Source organism: Scyliorhinus torazame, chromosome 2, assembly GCF_047496885.1.
Source record: "Scyliorhinus torazame isolate Kashiwa2021f chromosome 2, sScyTor2.1, whole genome shotgun sequence".
Taxonomy (NCBI): domain Eukaryota; kingdom Metazoa; phylum Chordata; class Chondrichthyes; order Carcharhiniformes; family Scyliorhinidae; genus Scyliorhinus; species Scyliorhinus torazame.
In genome coordinates, this window is record NC_092708.1 from 17,058,231 (window position 1) to 17,074,602 (window position 16,372).

Genomic DNA, 16,372 nt, shown 5'->3' on the forward strand with positions numbered 1-16,372 from the left:
CGGGGCAGACGGGATGGGCCAAAGGGCCTCTCTCTATGCTGTAAAGCTCACATTGTCCTGGCTGCAATGGGTATTGCCCACAGCTTCCAACATAGTCCAATGGGTCCCTGCCCATTGTGCCATCACCTGCCCTAATCCAACATGGCGGCGCGGCTTCACTTTGTGACGTTTCCGGTTGGCCAAGCCGCCACCCAGGGGTCTTTCATCTACGGGCAGGTTGCCTGACTTAATGCCGGGGATGTTTTTCAGCTCGAAAGAATTACGATCAGTCACATTCTTTCCGTCACCGTTTGAATGAAGAATTGCCGCCGGATGGTCAGGCGGAGAATCAAGGTAATTCGATTAAAAGGAGCGGGCCGCGGGCCTTCTCCGGCATTTAGGCGCCCGGAAAGAAAGGCTCAAAAGAAAAAGTCAGGCGGGCGGGCGGAAAATAAACGGCGGCGACCCCGGGAGCGGCGGCCCGGGCGGGCGGGAGAGGCAGAGGCAGGCGGCGGGCCGCAGGGTGAGTAGCACGCCGGCTCCGGCTTCCACTCCCACCCCCCAGCGCCGCCAGAGAGCGCGACCGACAGAGGCGGCGGGCAGGAGTCCCCTCAGAGGGAGGCGGGCGGGCCCCGCCGGGCGGGCCTGAGCTCACTAACCCCCCCCCCCAAAAAAAAATACCCTCCAATAACCCCCCCCCCCCCAATAAATAACCCCCAAAATAACTCTCCATAACCCCCCAGAAAATACCCCCCAACCCCCCATAAAATACCCCCCCAAATAACTCTCCATAACCCCCCAAAAATACCCCCCCAAAACACCCCCTATAACCCCCAAAAAATACCCCCCATAAATACCCCCAAAATAGCCCCCAAAAACCCTCCCCAAACAAACTCCCCATAACCCCCCCAAAAATACCCCATCTCACCCCAAAAAATACCCCCATCTCCCCCCCAAATAACTCCCCATAACCCCCCCAAAAATACCACCAAACCTCCCCCAAATAACTCCATAACCCCCCAAAAATACTCCCCCCAAAACGCCCCACTATAACCCCCAAAAAATACCCCCATCACACCTAAAATAAACCCCAACACCCCCCAAATAACCCCACAAAAATACCCCCCAAAATAACTCCATAACCCCACAAAATCCCCCCAAAATAACCCCCATCACCCCCCCCAAATAACCCCCCAAAACACCCCCCCAATAACCCACCAAAACATCCCCAATAACTCCCCAAAATCACCCCCCAGAAGATACCCCCCAACCCCGCAATAACCTCCCAAAATAACTCTCATTAACCCCCCAAAAAATCCCCCCCAAATAACTCCATAACCCCCCTCATAAACCTCCCCCCCCACATAAACCTCCCCCCCCACATAAACCTCCCCCCCCACATAAACCTCCCCCCCACATAAACCTCCCCCCCCCCCCCCCCACATAAACCTCCCCCCCCCCCACCCCCACATAAACCTCCCCCCCCCCCACATAAACCTCCCCCCCCCCCCACATAAACCTCCCCCCCCCACATAAACCTCCCCCCCCCACATAAACCTCCCCCCCCACATAAACCTCCCCCCCCCACATAAACCTCCCCCCCCCCCACATAAACCTCCCCCCCATAGACCTCCCCCCCCCATAGACCTCCACCCCCCATAGACCTCCCCCCCCATAGACCTCCCCCCCATAGACCTCCCCCCCCATAGACCTCCCCCCCCCATAGACCTCCCCCCCATAGACCTCCCCCCCCCATAGACCTCCCCCCCCCATAGACCTCCCCCCCCCATAGACCTCCCCCCCCCCCATAGACCTCCCCCCCCATAGACCTCCCCCCGATAGACCTCCCCCCCCCATAGACCTCCCCCCCATAGACCTCCCCCTCCATAGACCTCCCCCCACCATAGACCTCCCCCCCCCCATAGACCTCCCCCCCCCCATAGACCTCCCCCCCCCCATAGACCTCCCCCCCCCATAGACCTCCCCCCCCCATAGACCTCCTCCCCCCCCATAGACCTCCTCCCCCCCATAGACCTCCTCCCCCCCCCCATAGACCTCCTCCCCCCCCCATAGACCTCCTCCCCCCCATAGACCTCCCCCCCATAGACCTCCCCCCCCCATAGACCTCCCCCCCCCCATAGACCTCCCCCCCATAGACCTCCCCCCCATAGACGTCCCCCCCCATAGACCTCCCCCCCCCATAGACCTCCCCCCCCCCATAGACCTCCCCCCCCATAGACCTCCCCCCCCATAGACCTCCCCCCCATAGACCTCCCCCCCATAGACCTCCCCCCCCTCCATAGACCTCCCCCCCCCCATAGACCTCCCCCCCCATAGACCTCCCCCCCCCCATAGACCTCCCCCCCATAGACCTCCCCCCCCCATAGACCTCCCCCCCCATAGACCTCCCCCCCCCCATAGACCTCCCCCCCCATAGACCTCCCCCCCCCCATAGACCTCCCCCCCATAGACCTCCCCCCCCCATAGACCTCCCCCCCATAGACCTCCCCCCCCATAGACCTCCCCCCCCCCCATAGACCTCCCCCCCATAGACCTCCCCCCCCCATAGACCTCCCCCCACCCCCATAGACCTCCCCCCACCCCCATAGACCTCCCCCCACCCCCATAGACCTCCCCCCACCCCCATAGACCTCCCCCCCATAGACCTCTCCCCCCCCATAGACCTCTCCCCCCCCATAGACCTCCCCCCCCCCCATAGACCTCCCCCCCCCCCATAGACCTCCCCCCCCCCCCATAGACCTCCCCCCCCATAGACCACCCCCCCCCCCATAGACCTCCCCCCCCATAGACCTCCCCCCCCCCATAGACCTCCCCCCCATAGACCTCCCCCCCCCCCATAGACCTCCCCCCCCCCATAGACCTCCCCCCCCCCATAGACCTCCCCCCCCCATAGACCTCCCCCCCCCCCATAGACCTCCCCCCCCCCCATAGACCTCCCCCCCCCCCATAGACCTCCCCCCCCCCATAGACCTCCCCCCCCCATAGACCTCCCCCCCCCCCCCCATAGACCTCCCCCCCCCCATAGACCTCCCCCCCCCCCCATAGACCTCCCCCCCCCCCCCCATAGACCTTCCCCCCCCCATAGACCTTCCCCCCCCATAGACCTCCCCCCCCCCCAAAGACCTCCCCCCCCCCCCCATAGACCTCCCCCCCCATAGACCTCCCCCCCCATAGACCTCCCCCCCATAGACCTCCCCCCTCATAGACCTCCCCCCTCATAGACCTCCCCCCTCATAGACCTCCCCCTCATAGACCTCCCCCCTCATAGACCTCCCCCTCATAGACCTCCCCCCTCATAGACCTCCCCCTCATAGACCTCCCCCCTCATAGACCTCCCCCCTCATAAACCTCCCCATCCCTCATAAACCTTCCCATCCCTCATAAACCTCCCCCTCCCCTCATAAACCTCCCCCTCGCCTCATAAACCTCCCCCTCGCCTCATAAACCTCCCCCTCGCCTCATAAACCTCCCCCCTCATAAACCTCCCCCCTCATAAACCTCCCCCCTCATAAACCTCCCCCTTCATAAACCACCCCCTTCATAAACCACCCCCCCTCATAAACCACCCCCCCTCATAAACCTCCCCCCCTCATAAACCTCCCCCCTCATAACCTCCCCCCTCATAAACCTCCCCCCTTCATAAACCTCCCCCCTCATCAACCTCCCCCCTCATCAACCTCCCCCCTCATCAACCTCCCCCCCCCTCATAAACCTCCCCCCCTCATAAACCTCCCCCCCTCATAAACCTCCCCCCCTCATAAACCTCCCCATCCCTCATAAACCTCCCCCTCCCCTCATAAACCTCCCCCTCCCCTCATAAACCTCCCCCTCGCCTCATAAACCTCCCCCTCGCCTCATAAACCTCCCCTCGCCTCATAAACCTCCCCCTCGCCTCATAAACCTCCCCCTCGCCTCATAAACCTCCCCCTCGCCTCATAAACCTCCCCCTCGCCTCATAAACCTCCCCCCTCATAAACCTCCCCCCTCATAAACCTCCCCCCTCATAAACCTCCCCCCTCATAAACCTCCCCCCTCATAAACCTCCCCCTTCATCAACCTCCCCCCTCATCAACCTCCCCCCTCATCAACCTCCCCCCCTCATCAACCTCCCCCCCCTCATCAACCTCCCCCCCCTCATAAACCTCCCCCCTCATAAACCTCCCCCCTCATAAACCTCCCCCCTCATAAACCTCCCCTCCCAAACCTCCCCTCCCCTCATAAGCCTCCCCTCCCCTCATAAACCTCCCCTCCCCTCATAAACCTCCCCCCCCCTCATAAACCTCCCCCTCCCCATATAATCCTCCCCTCATAAACCTCCCCTCCCCTCATAAACCTCCCCTCCCCTCATAAACCTCCCCTCCCCTCATAAACCTCCCCTCCCCTCATAAACCTCCCCCTCCCCTCATAAACCTCCCCCTCCCCCCATAAACCTCCCCCTCCCCCCATAAACCTCCCCCTCCCCCCATAAACCTCCCCCTCCCCCATAAACCTCCCCCTCCCCCATAAACCTCCCCCTCCCCCCATAAACCTCCCCACCCCCATAGACCTCCCCTCCCCCATAGACCTCCCCCCCCCATAGACCTCCTCCCCCCCCCCATAGACCTCCTCCCCCCCCCCATAGACCTCCTCCCCCCCCCCATAGACCTCCTCCCCCCCCCCATAGACCTCCACCCCCCCATAGACCTCCTCCCCCCCCATAGACCTCCCCCCCATAGACCTCCCCCCCATAGACCTCCCCCCCATAGACCTCCCCCCCATAGACCTCCCCCCCATAGACCTCCCCCCCATAGACCTCCCCCCCATAGACCTCCCCCCCCATAGACCTCCCCCCCCATAGACCTCCCCCCCCATGGACCTCCCCCCCCCATAGACCTCCCCCCCATAGACCTCCCCCCCCCCCGCACCCATAGACCTCCCCCCCCCCCATAGACCTCCCCCCCCATAGACCTCCCCCCCCCATAGACCTCCCCCCCCCCATAGACCTCCCCCCCCATAGACCTCCCCCCCCCCCATAGACCTCCCCCCCCCATAGACCTCCCCCCCCCATAGACCTCCCCCCCCCATAGACCTCCCCCCCCCATAGACCTCCCCCCCATAGACCTCCCCCCCCCATAGACCTCCCCCCCCCCCATAGACCTCCCCCCCCCATAGACCTCCCCCCCATAGACCTCCCCCCCCATAGACTTTCCCCCCCCATAGACCTCCCCCCCCATAGACCTCCCCCCCATAGACCTCCCCCCCCCATAGACCTCCCCCCCCCATAGACCTCCCCCCCATAGACCTCCCCACATAGACCTCCCCCCCCATAGACCCCCCCCATAGACCTCCCCCCCCATAGACCTCCCACCCCCCCATAGACCTCCCCCCCCCCCCATAGACCTCCCCCCCCCCCATAGACCTCCCCCCCCCCCATAGACCTCCCCCCCCATAGACCTCCCCCCCCATAGACCTCCCCCCCATAGACCTCCCCCCCCCCATAGACCACCCCCCCCCATAGACCACCCCCCCCCCCCATAGACCTCCCCCCCCCCATAGACCTCCCCCCCCTTAGACCTCCCCCCCCCATAGACCTCCCCCCCCATAGACCTCCCCCCCCATAGACCTCCCCCCCCATAGACCTCCCCCCCCCATAGACCTCCCCTCCCCCCCCATAGACCTCCCCCCCCCATAGACCTCCCCCCCCCATAGACCTCCCCCCCATAGACCTCCCCCCCCCCCATAGACCTCCCCCCCCCCCCATAGACCTCCCCCCCCATAGACCTCCCCCCCCCCATAGACCTCCCCCCCCATAGACCTCCCCCCCTAGACCTCCCCCCCATAGACCTCCCCCCCATAGACCTCCCCCCATAGACCTCCCCCCCCATAGACCTCCCCCCCCCCCCATAGACCTCCCCTCCCCCCCCCATAGACCCCCCCCCATAGACCTCCCCCCATAGACCTCCCCCCCCATAGACCTCCCCCCCATAGACCTCCCCCCCCCCCATAGACCTCCCCCCCCCATAGACCTCCCCCCCCCATAGACCTCCCCCCCCCCCATAGACCTCCCCCCCCATAGACCTCCCCCCCCCATAGACCTCCCCCCACAGCCCTCCCCCCCCCATAGACCTCCCCCCCCCCATAGACCTCCCCCCCCCCCATAGACCTCCCCCCCCCCCATAGACCTCCCCCCCCCCCCATAGACCTCCCCCCCATAGACCTCCCCCCTCATAGACCTCCCGCCCCCCATAGACCTCCCGCCCCCCATAGACCTCCCGCCCCCCATAGACCTCCCCCCCCCCATAGACCTCCCCCCCCCCATAGACCTCCCCCCATAGACCTCCCCCCCATAGACCTCCCCCCCCATAGACCCCCCCCATAGACCCCCCCCATAGACCTCCCCCCCCCATAAACCTCCCCCTCCCCCCATAAACCTCCCCCTCCCCCCATAAACCTCCCCACCCCCATAGACCTCCCCTCCCCCATAGACCTCCCCCCCCCCCATAGACCTCCCCCCCCCCCCATAGACCTCCTCCCCCCCCCATAGACCTCCTCCCCCCCCCATAGACCTCCACCCCCCCATAGACCTCCTCCTCCCCCATAGACCTCCTTCCTCCCCCCCATAGACCTCCCCCCCATAGACCTCCCCCCCCATAGACCTCCCCCCCATAGACCTCCCCCCCATAGACCTCCCCCCATAGACCTCCCCCCCATAGACCTCCCCCCCATAGACCTCCCCCCCATAGACCTCCCCCCCATAGACCTCCCCCCCATAGACCTCCCCCCCCATAGACCTCCCCCCCCATTGACCTCCCCCCCCATTGACCTCCCCCCCCCCCCATAGACCTCCCCCCCCCCATAGACCTCCCCCCCCCATAGACCTCCCCCCCCCATAGACCTCCCCCCCCCCCATAGACCTCCCCCCCCCCATAGACCTCCCCCCCCCCATAGACCTCCCCCCCCCATAGACCTCCCCCCCCCCATAGACCTCCCCCCCCCCCATAGACCTCCCCCCCCCCATAGACCTCCCCCCCCCCATAGACCTCCCCCCCATAGACCTCCCCCCCCCCATAGACCTCCCCCCCCATAGACCTCCCCCCCCATAGACCTCCCCCCCCATAGACCTCCCCCCCCCATAGACCTCCCCCCCATAGACCTCCCCCCCCCCATAGACTTTCCCCCCCCATAGACCTCCCCCCCCATTGACCTCCCCCCCCATAGACCTCCCCCCCATAGACCTCCCCCCCCCATAGACCCCCCCCCATAGACCCCCCCCATAGACCTCCCCCCATAGACCTCCCACCCCCCATAGACCTCCCCCCCCCCCCCCATAGACCTCCCCCCCCATAGACCTCCCCCCCCCCATAGACCTCCCCCCCCCATAGACCTCCCCCCCCCCCATAGACCTCCCCCCCCATAGACCTCCCCCCCCCCATAGACCTCCCCCCCCCCATAGACCTCCCCCCCCCATAGACCTCCCCCCCCCATAGACCTCCCCCCCCCATAGACCTCCCCCCCTAGACCTCCCCCCCCATAGACCTCCCCCCCCATAGACCTCCCCCCATAGACCTCCCCCCCCATAGACCTCCCCTCCCCCCCCCATAGACCCCCCCCCATAGACCTCCCCCCATAGACCTCCCCCCCCATAGACCTCCCCCCCCATAGACCTCCCCCCCCATAGACCTCCCCCCCCCCATAGACCTCCCCCCCCCCCATAGACCTCCCCCCCCCATAGACCTCCCCCCATAGACCTCCCCCCATAGACCTCCCCCCCCCATAGACCTCCCCCCCCCATAGACCTCCCCCCCCCCATAGACCTCCCCCCCCCCATAGACCTCCCCCCCCCATAGACCTCCCCCCCCCCCCATAGACCTCCCCCCCCCCCATAGACCTCCCCCCCCCCCATAGACCTCCCCCCCCATAGACCTCCCCCCCCATAGACCTCCCCCCTCATAGACCTCCCGCCCCCCATAGACCTCCCGCCCCCCATAGACCTCCCCCCCCCCATAGACCTCCCCCCCCCATAGACCTCCCCCCCATAGACCTCCCCCCCATAGACCTCCCCCCCCATAGACCCCCCCCATAGACCCCCCCCATAGACCCCCCCCATAGACCCCCCCCATAGACCCCCCCCCATAGACCTCCCCCCCCCATAGACCTCCCCCCCCCATAGACCTCCCCCCCCCAAAGACCTCCCCCCCCCAAAGACCTCCCCCCTCATAGACCTCCCCCCTCATAGACCTCCCCCTCATAGACCTCCCCCCTCATAGACCTCCCCCCTCATAGACCTCCCCATCCCTCATAAACCTCCCCATCCCTCATAAACCTCCCCATCCCTCATAAACCTCCCCATCCCTCATAAACCTCCCCCTCCCCTCATAAACCTCCCCCTCCCCTCATAAACCTCCCCTCCCCTCATAAACCTCCCCCCTCATAAACCTCCCCCCTCATAAACCTCCCCCTCATAAACCTCCCCCCTCATAACCTCCCCCTCATAAACCTCCCCCCTCATAAACCTCCCCCCTCATAAACCTCCCCCTCATAAACCACCCCCCTCATAAACCACCCCCCTCATAAACCACCCCCCCTCATAAACCTCCCCCCCTCATAAACCTCCCCCCCTCATAAACCTCCCCCCTCATCAACCTCTCCTCTCATCAACCCTCCCCTCCCCTCATAAACCTCCCCTCCCCTCATAAACCTCCCCTCCCCTCATAAACCTCCCCCCACCCCACACAAACCACCCCTCCCCTCATAACCTCCCCTTCCCTCATAAACCTCCCCTCCCCTCATAAACGTCCCCTCCCAAACCTCCCCTCCCCTCATAGCCTCCCCTCCCCTCATAAACCTCCCCTCCCCTCATAAACCTCCCCCCTCATAAACCTCCCCCTCCCCATATAATCCTCCCCTCATAAACCTCCCCTCCCCTCATAAACCCCCTCCCCTCATAAACCTCCCCCTCCCCTCATAACCTCCCCACCCCTCATAAACCTCCCCTCCCCTCATAAACCTCCCCCTCCCCTCATAAACCTCCCCCTCCCCCCATAAACCTCCCCCTCTCCCCATAACCACCCCCTCCCCCCATAAACCTCCCCCATAAACCTCCCCCACCCCCATAAACCTCCCCCTCCCCCCATAACGTCCCCCTGCCCCCATAACGTCCCCCTCCCCCTCCCCCCATAAACCTCCCCTCCCCCCCCCATAAACCTCCCCCTCCCCCTCCCCCCATAAACCCCCCCCTCCCCCATAAACCCCCCCACCCCCCACAAACCTCCCCCTCCCCTCCCCCCATAAACCTCCCCCTCCCCTCCCCCATAAACCTCCCCCTCCCCCCAAACCCCCCCACCCCCACCCCCCATAAACCTCCCCCACCCCCATAACCTCCCATCCCCCTCCCCCCATAAACCTCCCCTCCCCCTCCCCCCATAAACCCCACCCCCCTCCCCCCCATAAACCTCCCTCCCCCACCCCCCCATAAACCTCCCTCCCCCTCCCCCCATAAACCTCCCCACCCCCACCCCCCATAAACCTCCCCACCCCCACCCCCCATAACCCCCCCTCCCCTCCCCCCATAAACCACCCCTCCCCCTCCCCCATAAACCTCCCCCTCCCCCCATAAACCTCCCCCTCCCCCCATACACCTCCCCCACCCCCCCATAAACCTCCCCCACCCCCCATAAACCTCCCCCACCCCCCATAACCTCCCCCACCCCTCCCCTCCTAAACCACCCCCCTCCTCAACCTCCCCCCCCTCAACCTCCCCCCTCCTCAACCCCCCCCCACCACAACCTCCCCCCTCCTCAACCTCCCCCCTCCTCAACCACCCCCCTCCTCACCTCCCCCCTCCACAACCTCCCCCCTCCTCAACCTCCCCCCTCCTCACCTCCCCCCTCCCTAAACCTCCCCCCTCCTAAACCTCCCCACCCTAAACCTCCCCTCTCCTAAACCTCCCCCCTCCTAAACCCCCCCCTCCTAAACCCACCCCCCTCCAAACCTCCCCCCTCCTAACCTCCCCCCTCCTAAACCTCCCCCCCTCCAAACCTCCCCCCTCATAACCACCCCCCTCATAACCCCCCCCCCCCCTCATAAACCCCCCACCCCCCCTCATAAACCTCCCCACCCCCCCTCATAAACCTCCCCCCCCCCTCATAAACCTCCCCTCCCCCCTCATAAACCTCCCCTCCCCCCTCATAAACCTCCCCTCCCATAAACCTCCCCTCCCCCCCTCATAAACCACCCCTCCCCCCCCTCATAAACCTCCCCTCCCCCCTCATACACCCCCACCCCCCCTCATAAACCACCCCTCCCCCCCATAACCTCCCCACCCCTCATACACCTCCCCACCCCCCTCACAACCTCCCCACCCCCCCCTCAAACCTCCCCACCCCCCTCATAAACCTCCCCTCCCCCCTCATAAACCTCCCCACCCCCCTCATAAACCTCCCCACCCCCCTCATAAACCTCCCCTCCCCCCCCACAAACCCCCACCCCCCCCTCATAACCACCCCACCCCCCCATAAACCTCCCCACCCCCCCACAAACCCCCCACCCCCCTCATAAACCTCCCCACCCCCCCTCAAAACCTCCCCCACCCCCCTCATAAACCTCCCCACCCCCCTCATAAACCTCACCTCCCCCCTCATAAACCTCACCTCCCCCCTCATAAACCTCCCCTCCCCCCCACATAAACCACCCCACCCCCCCTCATAACCTCCCCACCCCCCCATAAACCCCCCACCCCCCCCTCATAAACCCCCCTCCCCCCCCTCATAAACCTCCCCACCCCCCCTCATAAACCACCCCACCCCCCCACAAACCACCCCACCCCCCTCATAACCTCCCCTCCCCCCCTCATAAACCTCCCCTCCCCCCCTCATAAACCACCCCCCCCCCCTCATAAACCTCCCCACCCCCCCTCATAAACCACCCCACCCCCCCTCACAAACCTCCCCTCCCCCCCTCATAAACCTCCCCTCCCCCCCTCATAAACCTCCCCTCCCCCCCTCATAAACCTCCCCTCCCCCCCTCATAAACCACCCCTCCCCCCTCATAAACCTCCCCTCCCCCCCCTCATAAACCTCCCCTCCCATAAACCACCCCTCCCCCCTCATAAACCTCCCCTCCCCCCTCATAACCTCACCTCCCCCCTCATAAACCTCCCCTCCCCCCCTCCTCATAAACCTCCCCTCCCCCCCCTCCTCATAAACCTCCCCTCCCCCCCCCTCATAAACCTCCCCTCCCATAAACCTCCCCTCCCATAAACCTCCCCTCCCATAAACCTCCCCTCCCCCCCTCATAAACCTCCCCTCCCCCCTCATAAACCTCCCCTCCCCCCTCATAAACCACCCCTCCCCCCCTCACAAACCTCCCCACCCCCCCTCACAAACCTCCCCTCCCCCCCTCATAAACCTCCCCTCCCCCCTCATAAACCTCCCCTCCCCCCTCATAAACCTCCCCTCCCCCCTCATAAACCTCCCCTCCCCCCCCTCATAAACCTCCCCTCCCCCCTCATAAACCTCCCCTCCCCCTCATAAACCTCCCCTCCCCCCTCATAAACCTCCCCTCCCCCCTCATAAACCTCCCCTCCCCCCTCATAAACCTCCCCTCCCCCCTCATAAACCTCCCCTCCCCCCCTCATAAACCTCCCCTCCCCCCCTCATAAACCTCCCCTCCTCATAAACCTCCCCTCCCCCCTCATAAACCACCCCTCCCCCCCTCATAACCTCCCCTCCCCCCTCATAACCTCCCCCTCCCCCCCTCATAAACCTCCCCTCCCCCCTCATAAACCTCCCCTCCCCCCTCATAAACCTCCCCTCCCCCCTCATAAACCTCCCCTCCCCCCCTCATAAATCTCCCCTCCCCCTCATAAATCTCCCCTCCCCCTCATAAATCTCCCCTCCCCCCTCATAAATCTCCCCTCCCCCCCTCATAAATCTCCCCTCCCCCCCTCATAAATCTCCCCCTCCCCCCCCATAAACCTCCCCCTCCCCCCTCATAAACCTCCCCTCCCCCCTCATAAACCTCCCCCTCCCCCCCTCATAAACCTCCCCCTCCCCCTCATAAACCTCCCCCTCCCCCTCATAAACCTCCCCCTCCCCCCTCATAAACCTCCCCCTCATAAACCTCCCCATCCCCCCTCATAAACCTCCCCTCCCCCCTCATAAACCTCCCCTCCCCCCTCATAAACCTCCCCTCCCCCCTCATAAACCTCCCCTCCCCCCTCATAAACCTCCCCTCCCCCCTCATAAACCTCCCCCTCATAAACCTCCCCCTCCCCCCTCATAAACCTCCCCCTCCCCCCTCATAAACCTCCCCCTCCCCCCTCATAAACCTCCCCCTCCCCCCTCATAAACCTCCCCCCCTCATAAACCTCCCCCTCATAAACCTCCCCTCCCCCCTCATAAACCTCCCCCTCCCCCCATAAACCTCCCCCTCCCCCCTCATAAACCTCCCCCTCCCCCCTCATAAACCTCCCCCTCCCCCCTCATAAACCTCCACCTCCCCCCCTCATAAACCTCCCCCTCCCCCCCTCATAAACCTCCCGCTCCCCCCCTCATAAACCTCCCCTCCCCCCTCATAAACCTCCCCTCCCCCCCTCATAAACCTCCCCCTCCCCCCCTCATAAACCTCCCCCTCCCCCCCTCATAAACCTCCCCCTCCCCCCCTCATAAACCTCCCCCTCCCCCCCTCATAAACCTCCCCCTCCCCCCTCATAAACCTCCCCCTCCCCCCTCATAAACCTCCCCTCCCCCCTCATAAACCTCCCCTCCCCCCTCATCAACCTCCCCTCCCCCCTCATCAACCTCCCCTCCCCCCTCATAAACCTCCCCTCCCCCCTCATTACCCCCCTCCCCCTCATAATCCCCCCCTCCCCTCTCATAAACCCCATAAATTTCTCCTTTTTTCTCATAAACCTCCCCTCCCCCTCATAAACCTCCCCCTCCCCCCTCATAAACCTCCCCCTCCCCCCTCATAAACCTCCCCCTCCCCCCTCATAAACCTCCCCCTCCCCCCTCATAAACCTCCCCCTCCCCCCTCATAAACCTCCCCCTCCCCCCTCATAAACCTCCCCCTCGCCCTCATAAACCTCCCCCCCGCCCCCTGAAAAAGTCAGGCGGGCGGGCGGAAAATAAACGGCGGCGACCTCGGGAGCGGCGGCCCGGGCGGGCGGGAGAGGCAGGCGGCGGGCCGCAGGGTGAGTAGCACGCCGGCTCCGGCTTCCACTCCCACCCCTCCAGCGCCGCCAGTGAGCGCGACCGACAGAGGCGGCGGGCAGGAGTCCCCTCAGAGGGAGGCGGGCGGGCCTGAGCTCACTAACTCCCCCCCCCCCCCCCCAAAATACCCTCCAATAACCCCCCAACCCCCCCCAATAAATAACCCCCAAAAAATACCCCCCAAAATAACCCCCAGAAACCCTCCCCAAACCAACTCCCCATAACCCCCCAGAAAATACCCCCAACCCCACCAAAAATACCCCCAACCCCCCCATAAAATACCCCCAACCCCCCATAAAATACCCCCAACCCCCCATAAAATACCCCCCCCAATTAACTCTCCATAACCCCCAAAAATACCCCCCTAACCCCCAATAAATACCCCCCAAATAGCCCCCAGAAACCCTCCCCAAACAAACTCCCCATAACCCCCCCAAAAATACCCCATCTCCCCCCAAATAACTCCATAACGCCCCAAAAATACCCCCCAAAACACCCCACTATAACCCAAGAAATACCCCCATCACACCCAAAATAAACCCCAACACCCCCCAAATAACTCCACAAAAATACCCCCCAAAATAACTCCATAACTCCCCAAAATCCCCCCATAACCCCCAAAAAATACCCCCCAAAATAACCCCCATCACCCCCCCCAAATAACTCCCCATAACCCCCCAAATCACCCCGCCAAATAACTCTCCATAACCCCCAAAACATCCCCCCAGAACCCACCAAAACATCCCCCCAGAACCCACCAAAACATCCCCCCCAATAACCCACCAAGACATCCCCAATAACTCCCCAAAATAACCCCCCCATCACCCCCCAGAAGATACCCCCCAACCCCGCAATAACCTCCCAAAATAACTCCCATTAACCCCCCAAAAAATCCCCCCCAAAACAACCCCCCCAAATAACTCTCCATAACCCCCCTCATAAACCTCCCCCACTCATAAACCTCCCCCCCTCATAAACCTCCCCCCCTCATAAACCCCCCCCACATAAACCCCCCCCCCACATAAACCCCCCCCCACATAAACCCCCCCCCACATAAACCCCCCCCCACATAAACCCCCCCCCCCACATAAATCCCCCCCCACATAAATCCCCCCCCACATAAATCCCCCCCCACATAAATCCCCCCCCACATAAATCCCCCCCCACATAAATCCCCCCCCACATAAATCCCCCCCCACATAAACACCCCCCCACATAAACCCCCCCACATAAACCCCCCCACATAAACCCCCCCACATAAACCCCCCCACATAAACCCCCCCACATAAACCCCCCCATCCCTCATAAACCTCCCCATCCCTCATAAACCTCCCCATCCCTCATAAACCTCCCCCCTCATAAACATCCCCCTCCCCTCATAAACCTCCCCTTCCCCTCATAAACCTCCCCCTCACCTCATAAACCTCCCCCTCACCTCATAAACCTCCCCCTCACCTCATAAACCTCCCCCTCACCTCATAAACCTCCCCCTCATAAACCTCCCCCTCATAAACCTCCCCCTCATAAACCTCCCCCCCCTCATAAACCTCCCCCCTCATAAACCTCCCCCCTCATAAACCACCCCCCCTCATAAACCTCCCCCCTCATAAACCTCCCCCCTCATAAACCTCCCCCCCTCATAAACCTCCCCCCTCATAAACCTCCCCCCTCATAAACCTCCCCCCTCATAAACCTCCCCCCTCATAAACCTCCCCCCTCATAAACCTCCCCCTTCATAAACCTCCCCTTCATAAACCTCCCCCCTCATAAACCTCCCCCCCTCATAAACCTCCCCCCCTCATAAACCTCCCCGCCTCATAAACCTCCCCCCCTCATAAACCTCCCCCCCCTCATAAACCTCCCCCCCCCTCATAAACCTCCCCCTCCGCTCATGAACCTCCCCCTCCGCTCATGAACCTCCCCCTCCGCTCATGAACCTCCCCCTCCGCTCATGAACCTCCCCCTCCGCTCATGAACCTCCCCCTCCCCTCATAAACCTCCCCCTCCCCTCATAAACCTCCCCCTCCCCTCATAAACCTCCCCCTCCCCTCATAAACCTCCCCCTCCCCTCATAAACCTCCCCTCCCCTCATAAACCTCCCCATCCCTCATAAACCTCCCCCCTCATAAATCTCCCCCCCCTCATAAACCTTCCCCCTCATAAACATCCCCCTCACCTCATAAACCTCCCCCTCACTCATAAACCTCCCCTCCCCTCATAAACCTCCCCTCCCCTCATAAACCTCCCCTCCCCTCATAAACCTCCCCTCCCTTCATGAACCTCCCCCTCCCCATATAATCCTCCCCTCCTAAACCTCCCCCTCCCCTCCTAAACCTCCCCCTCCCCTCCTAAACCTCCCCCTCCCCTCCTAAACCTCCCCCTCCCCTCCTAAACCTCCCCCTCCCCTCCTAAACCTCCCCCTCCCCTCCTAAACCTTCCCCTCATAAACCTCCCCTCCCCCTCATAAACCTCCCCCTCCCCCTCATAAACCTCCCCTCCCCCTCATAAACCTCCCCTCCCCCCTCATAAACCTCCCCTCCCCCCTCATAAACCTCCCCTCCCCCCTCATAAACCTCCCATCCCCCCCTCATAAACCTCCCATCCCCCCCTCATAAACCTCCCCTCCCCCCTCATAAACCTCCCCTCCCCCCTCATAAACCTCCCCTCCCCCCTCATAAACCTCCCCTCCCCCCTCATAAACCTCCCCTCCCCCCTCATAAACCTCCCCTCCCCCCCTCATAAACCTCCCCCTCATATACCTCCCCCTCCCCCCTCATAAACCCCCCCTCCCCCCTCATAAACCCCCCCCTTCATAAACCTCCCCCTCCCCCCTCATAAACCTCCCCCTCCCCCCTCATAAACCTCCCCCTCCCCCCTCATAAACCTCCCCTCCCCCTCATAAACCTCCCCTCCCCCCCTCATAAACCTCCCCCTCCCCTCATAAACCTCCCCTCCCCCCTCATAAACCTCCCCTCCCCCCTCATAAACCTCCCCCTCCCCCTCATAAACCTCCCCCTCCCCCCTCATAAACCTCCCCCTCCCCCCTCATAAACCTCCCCCTCCCCCCTCATAAACCTCCCCCTCCCCCCCTCATAAACCTCCCCCTCCCCCCCTCATAAACCTCCCCCTCCCCCCTCATAAACCTCCCCCTCCCCCCTCATAAACCTCCCCATCCCCCCTCA

The 16,372-nt window shown here is 63.4% G+C and overlaps 1 protein-coding gene across 4 annotated transcripts in view; it reads left to right on the forward strand.

The window, feature by feature from the left end:
• The first annotated feature begins 219 nt into the window (after positions 1-219).
• Positions 220-16,372, forward strand: part of znf142 (zinc finger protein 142) — a 68,053-nt gene continuing 51,900 nt past the window's right edge. For 2 of the 4 annotated variants that reach the window (XM_072468788.1, XM_072468794.1), the window contains exon 1: positions 220-333. In XM_072468788.1, the coding sequence (XP_072324889.1) occupies positions 295-333 (39 nt within the window). In that variant the 5' untranslated portion in view covers positions 220-294. Of the gene's footprint in view, positions 334-367; positions 503-13,160; positions 13,172-16,372 lie in introns of those variants that run through there. The other 2 variants (XM_072468804.1, XM_072468812.1) reach the window with 2 other exon arrangements.